General features: G+C 39.8%; 1 protein-coding gene across 1 annotated transcript in view; it reads right to left on the bottom strand.

The window, feature by feature from the left end:
- Positions 1-26752, bottom strand: part of ccdc73 (coiled-coil domain containing 73) — a 66149-nt gene that overhangs the window by 16127 nt on the left and 23270 nt on the right. Inside the window, exons 3-8 of the mRNA XM_043706399.2 lie at positions 18141-18212; positions 8657-8728; positions 5516-5551; positions 4841-4915; positions 2921-2959; positions 817-952 (exon numbers count right to left, since the gene is read on the bottom strand). Of these exons, the coding sequence (XP_043562334.2) occupies positions 817-952; positions 2921-2959; positions 4841-4915; positions 5516-5551; positions 8657-8728; positions 18141-18212 (430 nt within the window). The remainder of the gene's footprint in view (positions 1-816; positions 953-2920; positions 2960-4840; positions 4916-5515; positions 5552-8656; positions 8729-18140; positions 18213-26752) is intronic.

Raw genomic sequence — 26752 nt, 5'->3', positions numbered from 1 at the left:
GTACAGCATGGAAACAGACCCTTCGGTCCAACTCTCATTCACGCTGACCAGATATCCCAAATTAATTTAGTCCCATTTGCCAGCAATTGGCCAATATCTCTCTAAACCCTTCCTGTTCATACACCCATTAAGTTGCCTTTTAAATGTTGTAATTGCACCAGCCTCCACCACTTCCTCTGGCAGTTCATTCCATACAGGTACCACCCTCTGTGTATGTGTGACAATAAAGCTAATTCTAATTTTACCTAACACATGCTGCTTATGCTGCTCGGCATGTGAATATAGCTTCACAAAATTGTCACCTCATTTTCAGGTATGCCTGGTACGGATCTTGGCAACCCCTCCCACATTCATCATTCAATCAGGGTTTATTCTCTGTCGGGATGGTAATGGTGGAGTGGGGAGCAAGTCAAGCTATGAGGTTATAGATTGTGATTGCTGCTGATGAACCATATCATTTCCGGTAGACCAGTTTTGAGTTTGAAATTTGTATCTTACACTCTGAAAAGAGATAAAATATTTGTTCAATGCCTCTTGTTCACTCATTTGCTTGTTATTTTTAGAGCACTTGAATGTGGCCTAACCTCCAAGTGGAGAATAATACTGAATCTTCTTGATGCTGTACTAGAAAAAAATGGAAATAATTTAACTTCCATTTAACACACTGTGCATCGTCGGAAATTTCACCCTTAAGTGTTCCAGATTAGCTGAATTGCCTTTTCTCATTCCAAACTTTTTACAGTCTGACCTTAACAATGGCATTTTATTTTTATTTCACGAATTGAGTTATGATGTTGGTTTGCAAGTTATACTCACCATTCTGTTCTAACTTCTCATGAGCCTGTCTGACCAATCCACACTGACGACTTATAGCTGCAAAACGTTTCTCCACTTCACTCAGTTGACTGAGCTGATTATCCTTCGCAACAGTCTGCAACTGCACCTTTTGTTCCTGAATAACAAGGATAAAAAACATACACAAACACTGTTTCTAATTCATTATTAAAGTAGTACAGATATTTCATATGAGTAGAAGTGTCACTAAGCTGAGCTGTAATGGGGTGAGATCTTAGAGGCATTTGAAGGACTGCAAAACATGTTTGGGACAGAGGGCAGTGGGTTCAAAACTCGGCAAAACGTTTCCAATTATTAGGGTAAAGATGGGACAATGTTTTCATCGAATCAGAATGACTATAGTACAGGAGGAGACCATTCATTTCATCGACTACATGCTAGCTCCCTGCAGTAATAATTTAGTTAGCCCAACATCCAAGCACTTTCCCAGCAGCACTGATGTTATTTCTCCCATTAAGTAAATATGCACTTCCTTTCCAAAATCCATGATTCAGTTCACTCTACCACCCGTTCAGGCAGCATATTCCAGATTCTAACCACTTGCATGAAGGAAGAAGACAGTCTTAGCATGGTGGAAATACAATGGCACACATCGACTACCGTGTCAAAATTTCACACCAACTCATTTACTCTCAGTTAAGAGGTTAGTTATGAGGTTAGGTACATAGGGAGCAAAAGGGAATGATTTTAGCTTTGCCTTCTTCAAGCTGGAGGAAATTCTCGTCTTCTCAAAACTTATTGCTAGATAGGGTTTAGTGACAATACAGAGTCTAGATTAGAGTGGTGCTGGAAAAGCACAGCAGGTCAAGCAGCATCCGAGGAGCAGGAAAATCGACACTTCGGGCAAAAGCTCTTCATCAGGAATGAAGGGCTTTTGCCCGAAGCGTTGATTTTCCTGCTCCTCGGATGCTGCCTGTCCTGCTGTGCTTTTCCAGCACCACTCTAATCTAGACTCTGGTTTCCAACATCTGCAGTCCTTGTTTTTACCTACAGTGACAATACAGCCTGGGGTAAAAAAAAAGGAAATATTAAGTTCAGCATCATCTGCAAATATATGGAACCTGGCCCATCTGTACAATCATTATAGATTTCAGTACAATGTCTGTTTTTTTTTAAACTTGTCTTTGCAGATGACAAATTGGCCTTTTTTTCTCATCAGTTGTCAGCATTGCTGACAAGGACAATATTTGTTACTCATCCCTTATTACCCTTCCAAATAAAGGTGGCGGTTAGCCTTCTTCTTGAACCACTGCAGTCTAACTGGTGTTTGGTACATACACCCATATTGCAATCTTTTGCAATTGCTTTTGGATCTTTTAACATGATAAAGCATCACAATGAACTTCACTGGGGAAAATATAAAACAAAGTCTAACACTGATATTACAAAAAGATTCGAGCTGGTGGCCCAAAACATGCCAGGAAGATTTTGAGGACCTTAAACAAGTAAAGAGTGACGGAAAGGTTTCGGGAAAAAAATTCCAGTGCTCAGGGCCCGAGGGAGCGCTAGATATGCTACAAATTGTGGAGGAATAAAACTGGTAATTCTGAAAGGGCTAGATTTAGAGGAGCACTGGCACTGTGAGGTAGTAGTGCTAACCACTGAACCACAGTGTCACCACTAAAAATGTCATACAAGAAAAAAAATTAAATATGCAGGAGTCTTAGTGACAAACAAATAATTTCGAGAGAGAATGCTTTCAATGAAGAAAGGATCATAACACTGAAACAGTTTAAAAATATTTGAGCAATTTCAAACTGTGGATGAGGGAGATGAGAGTATATGCAACATGCAGTAAAAGTTTAGCTATTATACCATTCCTGGTAAATTAAAACTCTTACAATGTAATATTTCAATAGTGTAGATTGCAGTACACAGATTTACAGATGTTTTACTAGCAACTACTTTCTAAAACAAATTTAACAGTGTGATGCCTGACATTCAATCTTGCCTGCAATGCTCAAGAAATCAATTTTATTAATGCTGGCCCATCCTTCCACGGGTCAATATTGCCGCATTACCCATTTTTCCCAACGATGGATTGGATAGCAAAATAAGTCCTTACCAGTTCACTTAGTTTTTTTTCTAGGCTGTACTTGGAAACCTATGATGGAATATATCAACTGTAAATAACTTTAAAGATAAAAATAAAGACAGTCTGAAACAAAGAAGAATGATTGTCAACTCCTCCCCCATAGGATCACTTTAAAAACATGTGCAATCATAATTTTCTTATTTCTTTCAAAATCTTTTTAAAAGGTGATAAATAAGATAATCAACACATCAACTTCAAAATAGCAATGCATGAAAACAACATTCACCTTCCAGGTCTGTTGGGCTTCAATATGATGACTGTTATTTAATATGCCTGCGAGAAAACTTCACTTGTCCCTGCTAAATATACTGCTATAACATTCTTCAATGAAGAAAGACAAATGAGTAAGTCTATTCATTATTTGGATTGATTTCCTTCACTCTGTTTCTAATTTTATTTTTATAAAGCATCATTGTAAATAAATATTCTAAATATTATTTATACTTTCTGGCTTTCTACTATCGGACACAAAGCGGTTGTAAGAATCTTCAATGGCCTTGCAGTTCTGTCACATAAGATCCTTTTGAAGACTATTTCAGTTTAAAATGCCTCATGAAGCTTGATCTTCAGCCTGCTTGTTTTCTGAATTGAATTGTAATGTTTTCTTCACTGCAACATGTCACAAAACACTTTATATTTACAGCTTCAGTATTCCATTTTATATTTTCCATACTCAGACCTAATTAAAATTCCTGCATAAAGAGAGTAGTTTGTTATTTGTGTCACCTTTTACTTGTTTTAATCATCTAGTTAATCTAGGGTGAGCTATCAAAACCAACAAAATGCCTCCTCATGTCTGACCTTTTGCGCTTAGCTACAAGGATTTGTTTGGCTTGTTCAATCTGTGACATAGCATAGGTGATGTATAGGATTTAACATGCTCTGCTGCACATGACACATAGGTACTGTAGAGCAATCAAAAGAACTCTTGGCCTTCTCTAAGTGAGATAATGGAATTTTTTTACATTAAATGACAGTGAGCCTAAATAGATAACACAGTATGATATTTGCCTGCGCTTACGAGGTCAGCAGCACCCCATTCAAGAATTATTGCAGATGTTCCAGTCATTGACTTTATTTTGGATACTGCTCTTTTGAAAATCAGCTGTCGAATTACCCAGGTAATATATTTACAAAAGCACTTTTCCTATACTTAATGTACTTAAAAGAATTAGAATTTTATTCAGAGTGAATCTAGTCCCATGAAAAAAACCTATAAGTAAATATGTCTAAGATTTTTATTTCTTTATTAATCTGCGTCGTATTAATGCAGTAGCTATGGATACTATATTGTGTGGCAAATCAGGATTTATTTTAATGTAAGTATAAAATATAAAAGCATGACTAATAATCTGTTAATTTACATACTCACCCAATAATTTGGAAAACAGTTACTATGATATGTTGCAATTAATCCATCCAAGCTATGCTCAATCTGTTTACACGGTAATAAGTCACAAGTGCTTTCAAGACTATGGCATGAATTTACAATGTATTGCTTAATCCCATATATATTGGATATGAGCATCTTTGTAATAAGTCCATAATAAAAATAAACCTCTGGCTTATTTTAGTTTTCTCAATTGTAAATCAGAGTTCCGTATTAGCAAATTACGAGTAATTGATTAAAATATGCAGAAATAGCTACTGGATTAACAATACCGATATTAACAATTTTAGTTTATGGGGCATAAAATAACAGGATTTCCTTCAAATATTAAATAAATTTACAAGTTTACTGAAAAAAGATGACCAAGTTCCATGATCAATGTTATGTAATTAATTTAACTACAGAAATTATGAAACCAGGTTAGATCAGGCTGTGCACATTTCTATTTAACATTTCACTGGCCACATTATATAAAATACTGATCTATGTTGATCCTATACCTGCAGTCCTTTCAATTCTTCCTTCAATCCACTGATTTCTCTTTCTTTCGACTCCATGCTAATCTGGAACTTGCCCTACAAAGAACAGTATAATTATCACAATTATCCAGTGCATGTTCAGACTTCTAAATAGAGATTAGCATGATTAATATATACAAAATAAAAGGAATAACCTCACTTATTTTAGAACTGAACAAAATTGACATTTATCTCCTTAAATATGTCATGATTTTTGTTTGAAGATACAGTTATATCCTTTATAAATACTGTGTTCATAAATATAACTGAAAGCTAATTTGAGAAGAAGGTACTTTCTGTTATTTATTAGTAATGAGCCATCAATTTTGTGGAAACCTGGAATGCATCATTATTATGAAGGAATAGACTGTATTTGCTGTGAAAAAACTAAGTTAGGATACCCTATTTCCATTAAGGTTTGTTTTGATAAGCATTTTTGTAAAATCACTGATAGTAACAATTTCACCTAAGTGTCCTTATAAAATTAAGATATGGACAATTAATGTTGTGATACTAGTTACATCTAAAACTATCACAGAACTGAAATAATAATTACAACAGTAACAGAAACAAAAGACATAATAAACATTTACGTGCAAAATGTTCTCTTATACAGCTTTTACTATGTGTTTTAGTATTCTTAATGATAAGCAATACCTTCTCCTCTTCCACTGCATTAATTCTTGTCTGAAACTATAAGGAAACAAATCCAGTCAATATCAAGGTTCGATAAAATAAACATGAAACAAGCCCACATCATAACCATTTTCCACATGACAGCATTTTACTCTTACAGTTTATGGGCAACATGTGAGAAAATAGATTTGATTCCTGAAATTGAAAATTAAGGGATTTTGTTTACTACATTTCTTTTCAGGACTCTATTTTAATTTGTTTCCATCCACACAAAAGCTTAGGGAGTACACACCTGATAGAATGAGGGCTGAATTTTACTAAAATTTAAATCAGCAGTCAATTCTGACAGGTTTATGGAGATTTCTCTCCATGAGCTCGAGACATTTACTTAGGAAGATAGGAACACAGGAATTAGGAGTGGGAGTAGACAATTTAGCCCTTTGAGCCCTCTCTGCCCTTTAACATGATCATGACTGATTTTACCCTGGTCTCAACTCCACTTTCTTGCCTGCTCCTATAGTCTTTTATCCCTCTCTGCATCAGAAACATATTTCTTTCTTGAATCTGTTAATTGATCCCGCCTCCACTGCTCTCTGGGCAGGGAATTCCAAATTCACAATACTCAGAGATGTAGTTGCTCCTCATCTCAGTTTTGAACCTACCTCCTCTCACTCTATATCTATGACCTCTTGATCAAGACTGTCCAACAAGAAGGAACATCCATTTAACGTCCAACTTATCAGTCCCCTTTAGCACTTTATATACCTCAACCAGATCCCTCCTCATTCTTCTAAACTCCTGCGAGTACAAAGCCAAGCAATTCAATTGCTCACGACAGCCCTTTTATCCCCTGGAATCAACTTTGTGATTCTTCTCTGAACTACATCCAGTGCAACCACATCTTTCCTCAAGTAAAGAGACCAAAACTGGACACTATGTCCCAGGTATGGACTCACCAACGCTTTATTTAATTGTAACAACACTACTTTTATAATCCAGTCGTTTTGCAATAAATACCAGGATTCCATTTGCCTTTCTTATTATATGCTGCACCTGCATACTCTGCATTTGTACTTTGTGATTCATGTACTAAAATGCACAAATCCATCTGCACTGATGAACTTTTAATCTATTTCCCATTTAAAAAATAACTTGCCCTTTTAGTTTTCTGGCCAAAATGGCACAACCTCACACTTAACCACGTTAAACTCCATCTGCCAGCTTCTGGCCCATTCTCATAGCCTATCAATATCAATCCTTAAACTCTTCAGCTCCTCATCACTGCCTGTTTTCCAACCTATTTTAGTACAGGTAGTTCTTCTATAACGAAATGATTATGTCCTTGTGCAACCCACCATTATAGAAACATTGTGCTTTAGAAACAGCGCTTAAAATGTTGGTGTTGTAATAGTGTTAAAGCCAACCAGTGTTTTAAAAATTTGCGCTTTAGGAACAGTATCCCCAATTCGTCAATTGCCTTACAGCAAATTCACATGAACAAAATATGCATTATAGCAGAATGACCTGTATTATGCACGAACCTTGCTATGTTACACTCTGTTCCTGCATGTAGATCATTTATACAGATTGTAAACAGTTGAGGTCCAAGAACTGAACCCTATGACAACACACTAGGTAGATTAGATTAGATTAGATTCCTTAGTGTGGAAACAGGCCCTTCAGCCCAACCAGTCCACACCAACCCTCCGACGAGTAACCCACCCAGACCCATTTCCTTAGAGTTCGCCATCTAATTTATCCCGACCCCCTGCTTTCTGTCATCAGCTAATCCTGTATCCAAGCCAATACCTTAACCCCCCCCCCACTCCCCAGGACCTTCTGGATCAGTCTTTCATGCTGCACCTTGTGAAATGCCTTCTGGAAGTACAGACATACCACATCCACCAGGTCCATCTTGCTTGGAACAGTTAATTTGCTTAGCAACATCCAAACCAGAACCAATCAAAATAAATGTCTGATTAAATGGTCATCTGGTTCTAATGGAGGTTGATACCAACAAGGTTCGATGAAAATAATTTGTATATACAATTGCACCTTTTTTGAAAAAGGGGTCATGGAGGCAGCCAAACTCTGTTACATCCCCATAGTAATGCCCAGACCAATCAGAATCTATCTACCTGGTCTAAGCATTACGATTGAGAGTTAACAATTCATGCTGCGTCTTCATGCCAATAATGGCTTAACCAATCAGCACCCTCTTCTCATGCTATATAAAATGGTTCTCTTTTTCTCCCCAAGTCTGTTTCTGGCATGCTAGATCTGTTGAGTACAAGATGAAAAGCTTCAACTTCCCCTCCTTTAACAAAGAAGCTGCAGTTCTATCAATATTTTGATACATTAGCTAGAACCTTAAAAATATCACTTATTAGTATAATCACACAACACAGGAAATCCTATGCTGTTAGAACAGAATAGAATAGAATGCCTACAGTGTGAAAACAGGCCATTTGACCCAACAAGTCCACACAGAACCACCGAAGAGTATCCACCCAGACCCATTCCCCTACCCTATTACACTACAGTTCCCCTGACTAATGCACCGAACCTGCACATCCCTGAACACTATGGGCAATTTAGCATGACCAATTCACCTAACCTGCTCATCTTTGGACTGTGGGAGGAAACCTACGCAGACATGGAAGGAATGTGCAAAGTCCACACAGACAGTCGCCTAGGCTGGAATCGAAACCAGGTCCCTAGTGCTATGATGCAGCAGTTCTGGCATTTTACCTGCTAAAATTATATTGATTCACTTAAGGTATATATAAAAGTTGTCCAGAATGGACATTAAGTGTTTTAATCCTGAAGTATGGCAAATGCATTTAAGTCTAATGTCATGCATTTAGTTTATGCAGCTACAATCAGTTACCTTTGAAATTATTCTACATGCATTGCAACGAATTGCTCCATCTTACACCATCACTGGTGGGTTTGTTAATGTCTCTCAGTATGAGGCGATGGCAAAAAAAATACAAGTTCTCAAATTAATTATACCCCATATTACAGATGATTGTTCATTTTCAACAGCGTAGATAGTTTTTACAAAATTAGATTTTAATGATCATAAAATCATTATAAAATCTGTTTGTAAAATCTCATTGTGAAACAAAATGTTTTTTGCAAACACAAAAAAATCGGTACCTGCTTTTTTAGGACAGCCATAGCTTCTTCATGTTGACTAGACAACACATTGCACTGATGCTGCAATGACTCCTGTTTTGCAAATAAATATCAGTGAACCATATTCCATATTACAAGTTACAGGTTAATAAATGAAGCAAACAAACACTTTATTTTATTAACTGAAGAACTTCGTATGCTGGAGATCTGAAACAAAAACAGAAAATGCTGGTCTAGCAGTGTGTGTTGCAAGAAAGCAGAGTTAATCTTTCAAGTCCAGTGACCCTTCATCAGGAATGTTACCTCTACTTTCTTCCCACAGATGCTGCCAGATCTGCAGAGTTTTGCTAACAACTTCTGTTTTCACTTCAGTTATACACTGGTTAAACACAGATTGCAATATTTGGACCTAACTGTCAGTCATAACTATCAGCAATTATTAATTATTGATTTCTTAAATTCTTTCACTGGATATAGGTGCCAGTCTAGATCAGCATATTGGCTGGAAAGATGATGGTGACCTACATATCAAATATAACAATTATTTTTAATCTACCTGTTCGAACATATTATGACATACTTCTGTGGCAGGTGGCTCTTGAACCTGGACCTTCTGGTTAAATACTACAACCGCACCAAATTTAGACTTTGTGGTAGATTATTGAACAAAATAACCTCCAGAGTCTCATGGTACTAGTCAGTGATCATTTATTGAACCAACTTTGGCACAATCTATCCAAGGTTCTGAGATAGCACTCCAACCCAATGACGATTCATCAGATATAAATCGTGTAGATAGCATGTTTCTCAAATTCCAGAAACGCTTTGTTTTAATTATCTTGTGTTTTTTTTAAACATTCCAAAAGTACCAAGACCTCTGTTACCACTCCGTATCTTTCCATGTGCCATCCTAACTCCTCTCCGAAGCGTATGCTTCATTCCCATCCTTGACTGAAACCCATTCCTTTATCTTTCTTGGTGGTATAGTTCATCCTCATTTTCTATTTTCAAAGAAGGTTTCAGGGTTAGTGCTGGTTCAGCCAAGTTGCATTTTCACAGAAACTCTGTCTGCTACATCAGCATGAGCATGTTTATGCATTGTAACTGATTTTTTTTTATCTTACTACTTTCTTGCATAAGAATAAACGAAAAATGAATCTTAAATGATTTATATGATTATTGCTTATGCAGTTAGCTGAAACTCTCTACCTCATTCTAATACCAGCTGGAACTTCATGTTGTTTTAGATTAACTCATGTCATACCTAAATTTTCCCTTAACATTGGATCATATCAAAGAGATCCAGATAACAAATACTAAAAGAAAGACATAGTTGCATTTACTTGATAAATCATCAGTTTCCTCACATCGCTTCATAGCCAATGAAGTACTTTAAAGTACTGTCATTATTTTACTGTTAGAATAAGCAGCCAATTTGTGCACATCACGTTTCCACTAATGGCAATGCAATGACAAACAGGTGATCGGTTTTTGTGCTGTTATGTGAGGGGTAAACATTGGGCAGACACTCAGGAATAACTCCCCAATTCTTCAAAATGGTGCCAAGGAATCTTTAGCTGTCTGAGTGTATCTTAGTTTAATATCTGATCCACAAAAAATGGTAACCCCGGAATGTTGACTGCAGGGAATTCATTGATGTCAAAGGCATTGAATGTTAATGGTTAGATTCTCTCTTATTGGAGATGATCATTGCCTGGCATTTGTTTAGCATGAATACCACTTGCCACTGGTAGGCCCATTTGCTGCATTTACTGCTTCAGTATCTGAGTGTCACGAATGGTGTCGAATATCGTGCAATCATCGACAAACATTCCCACTTCTGACCTTATGATAGAGGGAAAGGTCATCAATGAAGCAGCTAATAATTAATAATAGGTCTGTGATGTCCTCATAGTTACGTGACCCCCAAGCAGTCCATGTCCAACTTCTTAGAGGCAAGTGGCATACAGCCACATGAGATTGGACAGTCTGGTACCAAAACAAGGCTATGGTCATCACATTGTGTACAGTGGTCAGAGATGGATTTGTACTTGTAATGCCTCATTTCGTGACTGAGCTCTGAACCCAGGACTTTAGTCATTAGAGGAAAGGCAGCGAAGGGGCAACATTGCATAACAGTTAAGAATTTGAAAGGAAAATGGCTAAATTTTTGAAGTCAAACATGTGAATATACAGATTTTTTTTAAAAACAGAAACCTGCAAGTCTAAGTTTAATAGGGTAATGAATCTTATTTGTGCAAAATAGAGCTGTTTGCTGTGACCACTTTTCCAAATGGTTCCACAAATCATTTAAGAGTACAATGTGCACAACCCTCACCACATCTCACCAGAATACATGGAAATCAAATGAATAAAAAACATTCTGAAGAATTCATACATAAATATATCAATTCCATTTTGTATGCCTAGTTTTATTCTCTTTTCAAACAATTTCTGTACGTATTTCTGAAATATCAACTAACACTTCGAATTAACAAATGGTAATCAGTTTTAAAGGTAATTTTTAGTGAGTGGGTAAGGGAGTTAAGTGAAGGGTCAAAGAGGAGTTGCTCCTTTACCTTTTCACCCTGCAGAAACTGGTTCTCACTCTTACAGAGGAAGCTAGCGAGCTTTAAGTGAGTATCTGGCAAATATTTAATGTCTAACCTATTCCTGAGGTTTAAAACAGTACAGGAACTGAGGCAGGGTCAAGAAATACATTAAAAAGAAAATAATTGAATAAAATAATTACATAATTAACTAAAAAATACATTAAGGATGGCAAGACAGGTGATATATCACACTGCAATATGCAGGATGCCCTGCATACTAGTATGATTGGGGCAAACATATGTGCAATATTTGCAGTTCAAGGAGCTTTAGCTCAGAATCAACAAACCAGAGAATGACCTATCGATGCTATGATGCTTCAAGGAGGGGTTACATTACCAGGATTGTTGGTTCCAAGAGGTGACCACATACCTTAGGGTAGAATCTTCTGATTTGATCAGTGGTCAGGAACTGCTGAGCAGGGCTCTAGCTGAGGCAAATAAGGAACACGTAGGCATGGAGTGCAGAAGAGTCAGTTTTTGTAACTGCCACAACAGTTTTGAGGTTTTTTTCACTTTGCTTAGATGCGAGTGGGGGCCTGCAAGGTGCATGAACTAACTAGCAATAGCACTGCAGTCCAAAAGGCTATTCAAGTAGGGGAGGAAGAAAAAGAATGTATTCATAGTAGGAAGCACCATACAGAACAAGAGATTGACACTGTTGTTTGCAGCAAAGAGTGAGAACCCAGAAAGATGTGTTGCTAGCCCACTGCCAGGATTTAGACATCTGCTCAAGACTGGAGAGGAAATTACAGAGAAATGGGGAGGATCCAATTGTTGTGGTCTATGTACATACCAATAACATATAGGCAGGACAAGAAAAGAGGTTCTGTATAATCATAATAATCACAATTTGGTACCTCACACCTCGTAAAGTATCTTAAAAGTGATAACCTCTGTATCAGACAAATGAATACATGGCTCAAAGACTGGTGCAGAAGTGGATTCTGGTTCATGAGGCACAGGCATCCAGTACTAGGGAAAAATGGAGGCTATACCTTTGACATGATCAACAGCTGGACTGTATCCTTGTGAGACACATCATTAAAGAAATAGATGGTGTTTCAAAATAAAAAGTGAGAGCAAGGAATCAAATTTGGGAAGGTGTGGCAAGTCAAAGATTAGAACAAGGGTAAAGAGAAAGGTATCAATAGGGGAAATGACAAACAGATCATGACTGAAAAGGACAGAGTACTAATCTAGAGTAAATCTACAGGTAAGCTAGAGGTGACAAAAATCTTAAAAGGACAAAACTAAAAGTTTTGTATATGAACACATATAGCATTCAAACCAAAACAGCATAAATAGAAATACATAAGCATAATTTGAGAGCTGATACACAAGGCATGGCTACAGGATGACATAGACTGGGACCTAAATATTGAACAATTCATGACATTTAGAAGAACAGGAAGCTTGGTATTAGCACAATAGAGAAGGATAACCCAAGTTCAGGAAACCAGGATACAGAAGCAGATCGGGTAGAGATGAAAAATGATTAAGGCAGTCACTTCGAACTCAAGAATGAGAAGCAGGAGTAGGTTATTCAGCTCATCAAGCCTGCTCAACCATTTGACATGATCATAGCTGATCTCAACTCGGAATCAATTCCACTTTCCTGCCTGCTGTCCACGACCCTTAAGTCATCACTAATTAAAAATCTAACTCCTCCTTAAATTACTAAATGTCACACTGCCAACCGCACTCTGGGGTAATAAATTGCACAGATTCACAACCCTTTGCAAGAAGTAATTTCTCCTCATCTCTATTTTAAATCTGCGAGACCTCATCATAAAACTATGATCTCTTGTTTTAGTTTGCCCCACATGAGGAAACATTCTTTCTGTATTTACTCCCTAATGGCGTGGTGGGTCTATCTACAGGACACGGACTGCAACAATTCAAAAAGGCAGTTCACCACCAGGTTCTCAAAGGCAGCCAGGGATAGGCAATTAATGATGGCCCAACCAGCAACACTCACATCCAATGAAAGAATAAAAAAGGTTTGTCAATCTCCTTTAGCATCTTAGATATCTCACATAGATCTCCTCTCTTTCTTCTAAACTCCAGAGAGTATAGGGCTAAACTGCTCAATCTCTCTTCATAAGACCAACCTCTCATCTCTGGAATCGATCTGGTAAACATCCTCTGAACTGCCTTCAATACAACTACAGGGGACTAAAATTGTAGGAGGTAATTCAACTCCTCAAGCCTGCTCCACCATTTGACACAATCATGGCTGATCTTACATCAGAGTCATCACTAATTTAAAAATATATCTCCTCAAATTTACTCAATGTCACAACATCCACTGCACTCCAGAGATTATAGGGATAAACTGGTCAATCTCTCTTCATAAGACCAACCCCATATCTCTGGAATCAATCTGGTGAATCTCCTCTGAACCGCCACCAACTACAGGGGACCAAAATTGTACACAATACTCCAGGTGTGGTTTCATTATATATTCTGTCTGATACTTTTAGAAACTATACTAAAAATATTCTGTGAACTCCTTATTTAGACTATCTTTGGTCAACTGATTTTTCCAGTTAAATGTAGATTAAGAAACTGAAGACAGACAGAGCCCTCGCATATTCAAAGATAGCAGGAAAGAACTCAAAACAAGGAATTAAGATGGCTAAAGAGAGCCACTAAATGTCTTTAGCAAAAATGATTAAATTTCAAGGCATTTTATACATATTTAAGGAACAAGAGGGTAGCTAGGGAAAGGGTAGGACCACTCAATGACAAAATTGATGCATGGAACCAGAAGAAATGGGCAAGATCCTTAATCAATAATTTGTGAAATAACTCTTCAGAGGTAGGCATCCTATCACCAATCACCCTTCATTTACAAATTCTCAGTCTTTGACAATGGCACTGCCTCTCACTGGGACCTAATATCCCGGGCATTCATCCTTTTATGTCACCCAGGCCTCCCTGTTTAAAGCAGATTAACAGCCCCAATCAAGGAACTCAAAGGAGAAGGACAGAGTGAATGGTGAGTCTCAAGAGGGGTATGTTGATATTCTGGGGCAATACCATAAAAAGGTATTGGGTGTTTTAAAAAGCATTAAGGCAGGCAAGTCCCCAGGATCTGCTGGGATCTATCCCAGAATGCTGAGGGTGGCAGGTGAAGAAATTTCTGGAGTCTTGTACAAAATCTTAAGGTCACTGGAGAGATCCCAGACAACTGGAAAACAGCCAAAGTTGTTCCTTAAGGGCAACAAAGATATTTCAGGAAATTACAGGCCAGTAACCTTTATATCAGTGGAGGGAAATCATTGGAGAAAATCCTTGAGGCTAGGATTTTACTCATATTTGGAAAAATAATGACTTGACAATGACAAGCAGCATGGCTTTATGTGGGGAAGGTCATGTCTCACAAATTTGATTGAGCTCTTTGAGGAAGTGACAAAGATGATTGATGACAGCAGCGCAGTAGATGTCTGTATGGGCTTTAGCACTGCCTTTGACAAGGTCCCTCATGGCAGACTGATACAAAAGATGAAGTCATATGGCATCCATGGTGAGCTGGCTTAGTCATATGTGACAATGCTCCTTTAACAAGGTTATGTTGTCCTTGTTTTTATTTTAAGAGGAATTGTAGAGGCAGAGGTTCCAATATATCTGGAAATATCTATTTGAGAAAACTTTTAAGTGTGTTTTTAAAACGCTTGTGCAGTGAAAGGGGAGTGGCCAGTTCTCCCAGTTCAGGGTTTTTTTCTGGTCTGGGAACTCAGAGAAACTGTTGGACCCAAAGAAACAGCTCCATGCTGATTCTCTCTCTCTGTAAGAACCGGTGTTTTATTTTACCTTTTTGCCAAGGGGTGTTTATAAGACGTTGCAGGTATTTGTAACAGCTCTTTGTTAAGTTGCGATTTTGTGTCGGTTGGATTTTCAAATATTTATGTTGTTATAAATTTGGTTTTCTTTTCTTCCTGTGTAAATAAATTGCTTTGTTTCAAACAGAGGGTTTTGATCAGCTGCTGGAATATCCACCTTACATCTGCTTAAAACTATTCGAAGAGTTAGGGTCTGGGCTACCTTCTTGAAATGTTTTAAGGGGGTTTGGCATGGTCCATAACATATAGTAGACAGAGAGTAGTGGTGGAAGAGTGTTTCTCTGATTAGAGATCTGGGACCAGTGGTGTGCTGTGCAGGGATCAATGTTGTTTGAAATATATACATCAATGATTTGGAGGACAATGTAGGTGGTCTGCAGGTAGTAAGTTTGCAGATAACACAAAGATTGGAGGAGCTGCAGAAAATGTGAAGGATTGCCACAGGATACAGAATATAAACAGACTGGAGACTTGGGCAGAGAAATGGTAGACGGAGTTTAATTAGGACAAATGCAAGGTGATGCATTTTGGCAGGTATAGTATAGGAGGGAAGTGTACAGTAAATGGAGGAACTCTTAGTAGCATCAACATACAGATGGATCTAAGCATATAGATTCACAATTCCCAGAAAGTGGCAACACAAGATGGTCAAGAAGGCTTATAGCATATTTGCTTTCACCGGTCAGGGCACAGAGTATAAAAATTGGCAAGTCATGTTGCAGCTATGTAGAACTTTAGTTTGGCCACATTTTGAATATTGTGCATAGTTCTGGTCATCACACTACCAGAAGAACGTGGAGGCTTTGGAGAGGGTACATAAACAATTTACCAGGATGTTGTCTGGTTTGCATAATATTAGCTATGAGGAGAGATTGGTCAAACTTGGTTCGTTTTTACTCAAATGTTGATGGATGAGGGATGACCTTATAGAAGTTTACAAAACATGACAGTCATGGATAGAATGGACAGTCAGAGTCATTTTCCCAGGGTGAAAATGTCAATTACTCGGGGACATTGGTTTAAGGTAAAAGGAAATAAAGTTTAAAGGAGATGAGAAAGGCAAGTTTTTTTTTACAGAGGGCAGTAATTGCCTGGATTGTGCTATCAAAGGAGGTGAGGGAGGTGGATACAATAGCAATGTTTAACAGATATATGAATAAGCAGGGAATAAAGGGATATGGACTGCGTAGAGGCAAAAGGTTTTTAGTTTAGAAAGGCAGCATGTGTTGGCGCAGAGTTGGTGGGCTGAAGGGCCAGTCCTGTGGTGTACAGTTCTTTTGTTCTTTGTTCTAAAAGAATATTACCATTTATTGCAAAAGAAGTTGAATACAAAAGTACAAATGTTGAGCTTCAATTATACTGGGCAATGCTGAGGCCATGCCTGGAGTACTGTGAACAACACTGATCTCCTAAATTAAGAAAGAATATAAATGCGTTCAAAGCAGTTCATATAATGTTTACTCAACTAATAAATGAACGGACAGACTGTCTTATGAGGAACAGTCTCGGACTATGTACACAGCAGTTCAAACAAGTAAGAGGTGACTTGATTAAAATATGTTCAATCCTGAGCGGTCTTGATAGGGTGGAAGGGATATTTACTTTGTGAAAATATCTAGGGGTCACTGTTTAAGAATAAGCAGTCACTCACTTAAGTTAGAGCTGGAGATATTTTTACTCAAAGTGAACATTTCGAATTCTTCCTCAAAAAAAAAGGGGATACATAGTATTTAAATATTTTTAAAGCAGGAATAGGTAGATTCTTGATAGCAAGAGAGCTAGGCAGGAGTAATCAGATCAGCCATGATCTTAATGAGTGGCAGAAAAGGCGTGAAGGGCTAAGTGTTCCTAATTTACATGTCCCTATGTTCACTGACAATCTTTTCTCCAGCTATGACCATCATTCACAGCATAACATTTTTCTTAAGTACCTTTTTGGATATTTTCACTTTATTTAGTCATTTTGTGCAAATCCTTTCCTGCTCATTCCAATTTTCAAACTAATTGCATTGTAGCACAAACAACTTTCAACATGCAGCTACCACAACAGTTTCTCATTTACCCTGAAAACAATAACTATTAACTTATACTCAGGCTTAGATCCAATAAGTTCAACTACCCCTCCCATACAGTAAGATGCACACCACCCAGATCATCAAACATATTAGACCCCAAGAACAACCACAATCCCATTCTTCAAGACCTCCACGCAGCCAGCAAATACTCACTGAAGAGCTGAGGATAATGCACATATTCAGGAGAGGTCTCCAGAGAGTGAATTAGGTTTGCCCTCACCTTACTGAAAGCAGTTGTAAGCAATGGGGTAAGGGGAAAGCTGTCACAAGCGCAAAGGAGAACTGTGAGGATACAATCAACATTTACTTTTCTCTTCTCGTGTTATTGAGAGCATTTGCTACAAATATTCAGCAATATCACAACCTGAAAGAATACAGATTAGGTGCGAGAAAGTGAGATTAGAATGGATGGCTAGTCTAATCAGCCAACAAAGACATGAGTGGACTCTGATGTAACTTTGATGTAACTATTTTCTGTAGTATAAAAAGAACATTTTAATAAGATACTGGCTACTTTCTAATCCAATCCACAGGATTTTAACAATCTGTATTGAGGACAGCCCAGCCGTCATGATGCTGGAAGTGGGCAATCAGGATCTCAAGCCTTCCAGTTACAATTTTGCTCAAGACAAACTTATCAATGATCTGGAGTATGGACAGCAAATTTCCAAAAACGGATTCTACTTTACAGTAGTATAGTACAGCTCCTAGCTAAACAGCATTAGTACAAGATGTGCTTTCTGAACAAACAGTTGCAAGTTTACAAGGATACAGTTTACAGAAAAGAACATGAGAAAACAATTAGAGAGATAAGCAGTTCTTATATCATAAAAATTTTCAAAAACAAAAGAAACTATATCACTTTTTTTAAAACACCTCACTGATAGTACTCAAAGAAGCTACCCTCTTATGAATGTGTTTTTGCATGATGAGCCCTAATATGAAACAATATTATCTGATAATAAAAAAATACCTTTTGCCACTCTAATTCTTGCTTTTCCACCGCAAGGTTTCTGATCTGATCTTCATATCGACTTTCTGCAGCCTTAAACATAAAAGATGTTATTTTTCAATAAATTTGTATTAAGTAGTATTCTAATAAAATTCAAATTTCGATTGTGTCAACATTAGTTTGACCTGCTATATGAACACGCAAAACAATTCAATAATCTGAACTGACTGTAATAATGTCTTATGTGCTATATGGCCTTTTACGATGATAATAAAATATAAAGTTTGCAACACTGGTATTATAAAGAAAACAATTTTTACTGAAAGCTACATCACACAAAACTGTAATTATTCCTCCTCCACTTCCCCAAGGTGGGAAAATAAAGCAAATTACCTCATGCACCTTCTGATTTTTTATTTAGAGGTAGGAGTACAATCTTGTGCAGTGTTATTTATACAATGTCATTAGAGAGTGCTGCTACCATAACAGTGGAAATTACACACAAGATAAAGCACTTAAGCATTTCAAAGTGCAGAATAAAAAAAATGCAAAGAAAGGTCACATCTCCTTGTTCAAGTTTTGTAGAGATAACTCAATAGCAACGTTTCTTTTCATCTTTTTGTAGCCACATATAGCACAAAAGCAGAACTAATAAAATTCATCACTCTGTCTATGTGACAAAGATAATAGACTGTCTACATTACACAAAACCTGAATTCACTCTGCTTGTTCTGCTCCGCTGAGCAAATTTTGTCAAACTTCAGTAACTAAAAGGTACTTTACTCTTCAGCTGACCGATTTTGCTTTTGGAGATATATACCAGACACCAGTGCAGAACTGAGGGAGAATTGTAGTTGCAGGTGCCTCTCCTTGAATGAGGATACATCTGCTTGCTTGTGTTGATCTTTAAAAATTCCATGGAACAATTTAAAGAATAAGGCAGAGTTCTTGAGTGCGGTTAATATTCTTCTCTCAATTAAGTTGACAAAAATAGGTTAATTGCATATTCATCTGATTGCTTTTTTTTTAAAAAGGATCTTAGTATAAGCAAAATGATTGCCATGTTCATCCACACAGTAATAACAAAAATAAATTGTCCATGCGACATTTTTGGATTTCCAGAGAAATATGCTGTAGGTTGTTTATCTTTTAAAGACAACTTACAGGGTTACAAAGATAGCCCACATTCTTTGAGGTCAGTAAAGTGATGGTATTGAAATAAATAGGCACAGAAAATCAGAAAAGCAATACAACTAAAAGACAAAAAATGTACTCATCATATTATTTTCCTAATCAATGTTTTATCCTAGATCTTAAACATTTAAAGGGTAATTTCTGAAAACTTCTACAATTAAACATATTGAAAGCTGACTGTTTCTATAACATATCTTCAATTTGTCAATTATTTGGTGGAACAATTGCATTAAACATTAGGTTGAATCTTACACAGCTGCTGACAGAAGAAGGTTTAATCAGATGGCAGAATACCCTGCCACATTCCTGCCTCCACCAACCAGGTTAGGTACATCATAATATAGTCTATGGACAGCTTTTCCTCTCTGCTTCCAATCAGAGTCATAGAATCATAGCGATACTCAGCTCCAAAATAGACCCTTCGGTCCAATTCATCCATGCCGACCAGATATCCGAAATAAATCTAGCCCCATTTGCTAGTATTTGGCCCTATCCCTCTAAACCGTTTCTATTCATAAACCCATCCAGATGCCTTTAAAATGTTGTAATTGTACCAGCCTCCACCACTTCCTGACACCACGTCCTACCTTCACCTTGCCCACAATCCCACCGTGACCTATCATGCCAAAATCACTTGCACTGTACGTGCCCTCATTGCCTCTGGTGATCTCCCCTCCACTGCCTCCACACTCAGTCCCACAGCCCCACACTGCCCAGTTCTATCTGCTCCCCAGGATCCACAAGCTCAACTACGCCGGCAGACCCATCGTCTTGGCAAGCTCCTGCCCCACCGAACTCACCTTATATCTCCACTCAATCCTCTCCCGCTTGGTTCATGCACTTGGTTCAGGCACTTCCCATCTACATCTGCGACACCAACCATGCCCTCCATCTCTTCAGTAACTTCCAGTTTCCTGGTCCCTAGCGCTTTATCTTCAGTATGAACATCCATACTTCAGAAAGATGGCCTCCAGGCCATCTGCTTCTTTCTCTCCAACATTCCCATCCAGTCCCCCTCCACCAATACCCTCCTCTGCCTCGCTGAACTGGTCCTCACCCTTAATAACTTTTCCTTTAACTCCTCCCATTTCCTCCAAATCCAGGGAGCAGTTATGGGCACGCGGATGTGCCCCAGCTACACCTGCTTCTTTATCAGATATGTCAAACTGTCCTTCTTCAATAGCTACACACCGTGCCCCAACTCTTCTGCCGTTACATCGATGACTGCATCGACACAGCGTCCTGCACCCAGGCTGAATTGAGCCAGTTTATCGATTTCGCCCACAACTTCCACTCCACCCTCAACTTCACTTGGCCCATCTTGGACACCTGCCTCCCCTTTCCATCTCCAGCAACAGTCTCCAGATGGACATTAACTACAAACCCACAGACACCCAAAACTACCTGGACGACACCTCCTCCAATCCAATATCCTGTAAGAACTCCATGACAGTCTCCCAAATCCTCTGCCTCTGCCACATTCCACTCCCAAGCATCCCAGATGTCCACCTATTTCAAACATTGTTTTTTCTTCCCTCTGTCATCCAGACAGCCTCCACCACACCACCTCCATTTCCCATTCCACTGTTCTAAACCTCCCCTTCAAACACAATAAAGACAGAGATCCTCCTTGTTTCACCTACCACCCCACCAGTCTCCACATTCAATGCAGCATCCTTAAACACTTCCACCAAATCCAACTAGACCCCACCACTAAGAACATCTTCTCCTCCCCACCTCTCTCTGCCTTCCACAAGGACCGTTCCCTTCGACAGTCTTTGGTTTGTGCCACTCTCCTCACCAACCCCACTGAACCCCCAGGTACCCTCCCCTGTAACCAGAAAAGATGCAAAACCTGCCAGTGCACCACCCCCTCACTCGATCCAGGGCCCCAAACAGTCCTGTTAGGTGAGACAGAGGTTCACCTGCCTCTCTTCCAATCTAGTTTACTGCATCAGGTGCTCCCGATTTGGTCTTCTCCACATCAGGGAGACCAAATATAAACTTAGGGAATGGTTAATCAAGCATCTCAGCAGGGTTCATAGGAGCCAACCAGACTTCCCAGTTACCGCCCATTTTAATTCCCCTTCCCCTCCCTTTCCAACATGACCATCCTTGGCCTCCTCCATTGCATGAACCAAACCGCAAATTGGAAGAACATCATCTTACCTTCTGCCTGAGCATCCTGGAGGACTCCACACTGAATTCTCCAATTTTAAAAAACCTCCCTTCCCTTCCCTTAACTCCCTTCCCAGCCCCTCCCCATCCCTTCCACTCTTCGCAGCCACCTACCGGATTCATTCCTCCCATTGACCAACCAGGTTGTACCCTCAGTCTGTCTTCACCTTTCCCCACTTTATCACTCTGTCCCCAACACTCCCTTTATCTGCAGCTCCCTCTTCACCTCCCACCAGTCCTGAAGAAGACTTACACCTGAAACAACAACTTCTCCGCCTTCTGATGCTGCCTGGCTTGCTGTGTACCTCCAGCCTCCTATCTGTCTATTTTGGATTCCAGCATCTGCAGTATTTTTGCCCCCACCACTTCCTCTAGCAGCTTATTCCATACACGCACCATTCTCTATATGAAAAAGTTGCCCCTTAGGTTTAAGGTGAAAGATTTGAAAGGGACCTATGCCCTCTAGTTCTGGACTCCCCCACCCCAGGGAAAAGACCTTGTCTATTTATCCTGTCCATGTACCTCATGATTTTATAAAGGTCACTCCTCACCCTCTGATGCTCCACGGAAAATAGCCCCAGTCTATTCAGTCTCTCTTTATGACTCAAACCTTCCCACCTGGCAACATTCTTCTTAAACCTTTGCTGAATGCTTTCAAGTTAATTGAAACCCTTTAATTAATTCATTTAATTAATGCTCTCTTCAGAGTCTCATCGTCCCATTGCTGGTATTGTTAACGCAACACTGGTAAGGCCACCACGTGAACAGCTTTGCAAGCAAATCTCAATGACCTCATTGGCTCCCAAAGAAGAGGGTACTGCTGAAAGAAAAGATCTCCTAATTACTTACATCTTTAATTAGAATCCTACAATAAATATGCCAACAAATCTTCAAGTAGTTCCCAACGTGCAGTTGACACCTCTCTCCCCCACCTCCCCACAAACCCCATTTCCACCATCACCTCTGCCTGTATCCCTTCTCAATCGATAGCTTCAGGTAGTCCAGTAGTAGTCAATGCCTCCTCCTGTGGCACCTGATTGGCCAGCAGCTCTCAGCAGGCAGAACTTCTGGCCCGAGTGTCCCCAATCCCAGTAGAAAACGTGTCATTGGTCAGTCAAGTGCCTGAGTGGCAGGTCTCACCAGAAAGAAAGAGAAAATATGATAATTCATTATTTTCAAGCCGCAACAAGATCTCACTCAATGGACAGAACCTTATAGAGTCTGGGAAAAGGGGTTAGTGAGGTTTTTGGCACAATTGGACAATTCCAGCAAGGACTGTGTCAATGTTGGAAGCATCTTACTCCATCCACTATGGATTTGTTGAGTGCGAGGCAAATTTTTCATTCTGTGATGGTGAGTTATTAATGAAAGGGGTTTATTGCCTGTTAAACCTTGTTAATAGCCCAATGTGCGTCACTGATATTCAGCTTCCTATCTTACTAAATGGACCAAAGAAACCAGACATAGAGAAATCACAACATGAAAATCATTGTGGGTACCTGATAACTTCAGCAAAACGTGAGGACTGCAGATGTGGGGAGCTCATCACTTGATCCTTCATGTTGTGCATGAATAAACAACAACTGGGGACATAATCCAAGAGCAGCCTTGCCTTTCATGGGGAAGTAAAGTCCAAGAAGACAGTCATTAATCGGGGTCCTGGCACAATAAGTCAAGAGCAGTCTTTGATATCAATTGGGAGATTAGTCACTGTTAAGCATCCGATCAGGATGATCGCATTCAGGGGTTCCACATCTCTGAAATTCATGGGATCATGGTCTGTCCTGTGGATACTTAAGAGGGACAGGTGTATGGTTTTCCCTCTGGATCAATGCCTCTTGCTGCTACTCTATTTCCTTTTGAAGAAGGAACACCTAAAGTGCTGACCAGGTTCCCCTGTCACCATGCCTTCAGACCTTAGGACCAATGGCTAGGCCATGAAGTGAACGTGTATGAAACTCTCCAGCAGACCGCGTTCTTGACCTGGTTCTCCATCTCAGTCACTGGTGTGGATGTGCGTATCTGCATATGTGTCACTGTAGAGAGTGTGACACTTGCCCTGGCACATCTGAAAAGATTGCTGACCTTCTTATGGCACTATGGCTATTCTTCTGCACCCAAGAAACAGCACTCATCTCAATGAAATCCAGAATAGGCTGCCAGGAACTGCCAGAGTCCTATAATATGTCATCAAATCTTCAACGACTTTCACTTCATGTAAACTGGCTCCTCCCCTTTAGCACTGCATTAGGTGCCCTGCGATATCATCCAAACTGGCAGCAATGAGAGCAAGTAAAATGTCAGGCAGCAAGTCAGTGCCTACGTCCACCAATCCCTTATTCTTTACGTTCTCATTGGCCCGTCATCCACAACTTTTCTCTTCATATCCCTCCTTCTTGTATTTTCCTCCACTCCAGTGACTCTCCAGGGACCCTATTCCTCGAATTCTTGAGCTCTACTCCATACCTCAAATTCTTTTGCTCCTTAACTAGTGGTCATAGACTACAGAACAGTACGGCACAGATACATGCCATTCAGTCATGTCTTCAGACATGTAAACCCTAAACAATGGAACTTTTCAAAAACCCAGTCATTCTGCCAACAGTTTCTTCAGATCCAAGATGGCGGAAGCCGGAGTCGTCAGCTCCATCCGTTTCTTTTCTTATTCTTCTCTTTGGTGTTTTATTTCCTTCTTTCTTCTCAGCAATGTCCTGAACTACTGGCCTCAGCACAGACCTGTCATGGTGATCTCTTGGCTCTGCATGGCGGCCTCTCAGCCTCGCACAACTATCTCCTGACCCGGTGCAACAGTCCCTTGGTAGCCCCACTGGCAGTCTCTCAGCAGCTCTGCATAGTGGTCTTTCAGCCTGGCGCAGCCTCAGCATGGACTTCTGGCTTCGTAATGATTCCAGAGTAGTCTCCTAGCCTCGAGATGAAGCCCGGCATGGTTTGGATTTAAGGTCATGTGCAGATGAGAGGCTAGATTCCAGCGTGGACTGGGTTGGAAGGACTGTTATTCTGAACTTTTTATTTCCTTAGTTTTCTAATTTATTCCTATGATCTGTAACAGTGGACATCTTATATCTTTATTTTTCTAATTTTTCTCCCCTAAGAATTTGTATTTAAGAATCTGTACCCGGGCACCATTGTACCTAGGATGGTACAGTGGCAACTTGTAAACTTTTCACTCTATTCTTGTGGGTACATGTGACAATAAAGCTAATTCTAATTTACCTTTAAGATACAGCTTAAGATCTCTCTCTTTGAAAAACCGTTTGATCTTGGAGTGCTCACCACAACCAGGATCCTCCACAGGTGCCTTATTTAAACCCCAGCTGCATGCTAGTTCAAGCAATTCAAACCAGGAACCAGCATTCAAAGTTTTCTGAATTAGTGGTGCTGGAAGAGCACAGCAGTTCAGGCAGCATCCAAGGAGCTTCAAAATCGACGTTTCGGGAAAAAGCCCTTCATCAGGAACTTCCTGATGAAGGGCTTTTGCCCGAAACGTCAATTTCGAAGCTCCTTGGATACTGCCTGAACTGCTGTGCTCTTCCAGCACCACTAATCCAGAATCTGGTTTCCAGCATCTGCAGTCATTGTTTTTACCTCGTTGAGTCAAAGTTTTCTGCTTGACCATTATTAAACAAGATTGCCAAAGGAGGTCACAGCACTCGAAGCTGCCTGTCTGAATGGAGATAGTCATCCAAATCAAGGCAGTGTCACCAGAGTGAAAGAACGCAGAATAATGTAAGCAGGTCAAAGACCTCTGTGCTCTGAAAGAGTATATACCACATCTTCTCTCAATTACCACGCACAATTACACACACACCTTCCCATGTGACATGACGACGGTTTGCAAACTGCAAGTACTGGCCGTAACTCAACTTGTATCAGTCCTACCTTTATATTTGATTCTAATCACTACAATACAGCATGGTCTGTCCCCTGATAAACCTCCACCCTATTTCCACCCTTGACATTTACTGGACTGATGAAGTGAATCCCGTGGACTGAGATCAGATGATACCCTAGCCTGATTGTGATGGAAATCTCTGACTGATCTTAGTCCCATTTACTCAACCAGGAACTGCTCCCCTTAAACTTGCAAGCGTGGCCACTTGATTGAAGCACTTGCAGCGTGCTGCAGGCATATGCTGTCAGTGTGACATCACAGTGCCATGCTGCAACAAGTCTAGCCCCTCCAGTGTTCAGTACAGCTGTAACAGACTGCCTGGCTTTCTGTCTCAGGTAAGAAACAAGGCAAGGTTGAGATGCTGTGTGCACCCAAGCATGGGTAAAGTGTGTGAATGCCGAGAACCCTGTGTAGATGAATGAGATGTGTGTGTGCATGTCACTTTGTACATACTTTGTACACTGGGTCCTAAGCAAACTCCCTCCGGTAAAAAACCACACAGTAAGTTACCTGCTACAATGGGTCCAAAGCAGACCCTCTGCAAAAATTAAACTGCAACCTACCTGCTCCACAGGGTCCGAGGAATGATCACCTAACTGAAAGCAGTCACAATCCACTCCACCAGACCACTCAAATGTAAGAAACCTGCTAGTAAGCAGGGTACATGTGCTGGCCTGCTAGTAAGACTGAGGACTACATGGTTTCAAGATCCCCCTTCCTAGCTTACTCCTAGCAAATGTACAATCTCTGGAGAACAAGATGGACGAACTCAGATCACGGCTCTGCTTCCAGTGTGAACTGCGGGACTGCTGCACACTTTGCTTCACAGAAACCTGGCTCAACCCATCCGTTCCCAACTACACACTTCAAGTTGATGGTTTTTCTATCCATCGTATGGACCATACAGCGTCCTAAAGCAAGACAAAGGTGGAGGGGTTTTCTTTATAATCAACAACTTCTGGTGCACGGACATTGCAACCCTGAGCAGCCACTGTTCCCCAAAAAACTTTAATTCCTCACCATCAAATGCCACTCTTTCTATCTACCACAGGAGTTTACCGCTGCTATACTAATGGCTTGCAAGCATGGTCACTTGGTTGAAGCACATGCAGTGTGCTGCAAGTATATGCTGTCAGTGTGACACCACAGTGCCATGTTGCAACAAGTCTAGTCCCTCTAATGTTCAGTACAGCCTGGCTTTCTGTCTCAGGTAAGAAACAAGGCAAGGTTGAGATGCTTTGCATATACCGCCACAAGCAAAGGTTGAGGAAGCTCTGGATGTTGTGAAACTTGAAAGGGTTCAGAAGGGTTTTACAAGGATGTTGCCAAGGTTGGAGGATTTGAGCCA

The sequence above is a fragment of the Chiloscyllium plagiosum genome, unplaced genomic scaffold (assembly GCF_037043375.1).
Source record: "Chiloscyllium plagiosum isolate Xiang-an unplaced genomic scaffold, Cpla_swu_hap1 HiC_scaffold_18, whole genome shotgun sequence".
Lineage (NCBI taxonomy): Eukaryota > Metazoa > Chordata > Chondrichthyes > Orectolobiformes > Hemiscylliidae > Chiloscyllium > Chiloscyllium plagiosum.
Note: the sequence above shows the minus strand (reverse complement) of the source record. Positions and strands in the feature narration are given on the sequence as shown.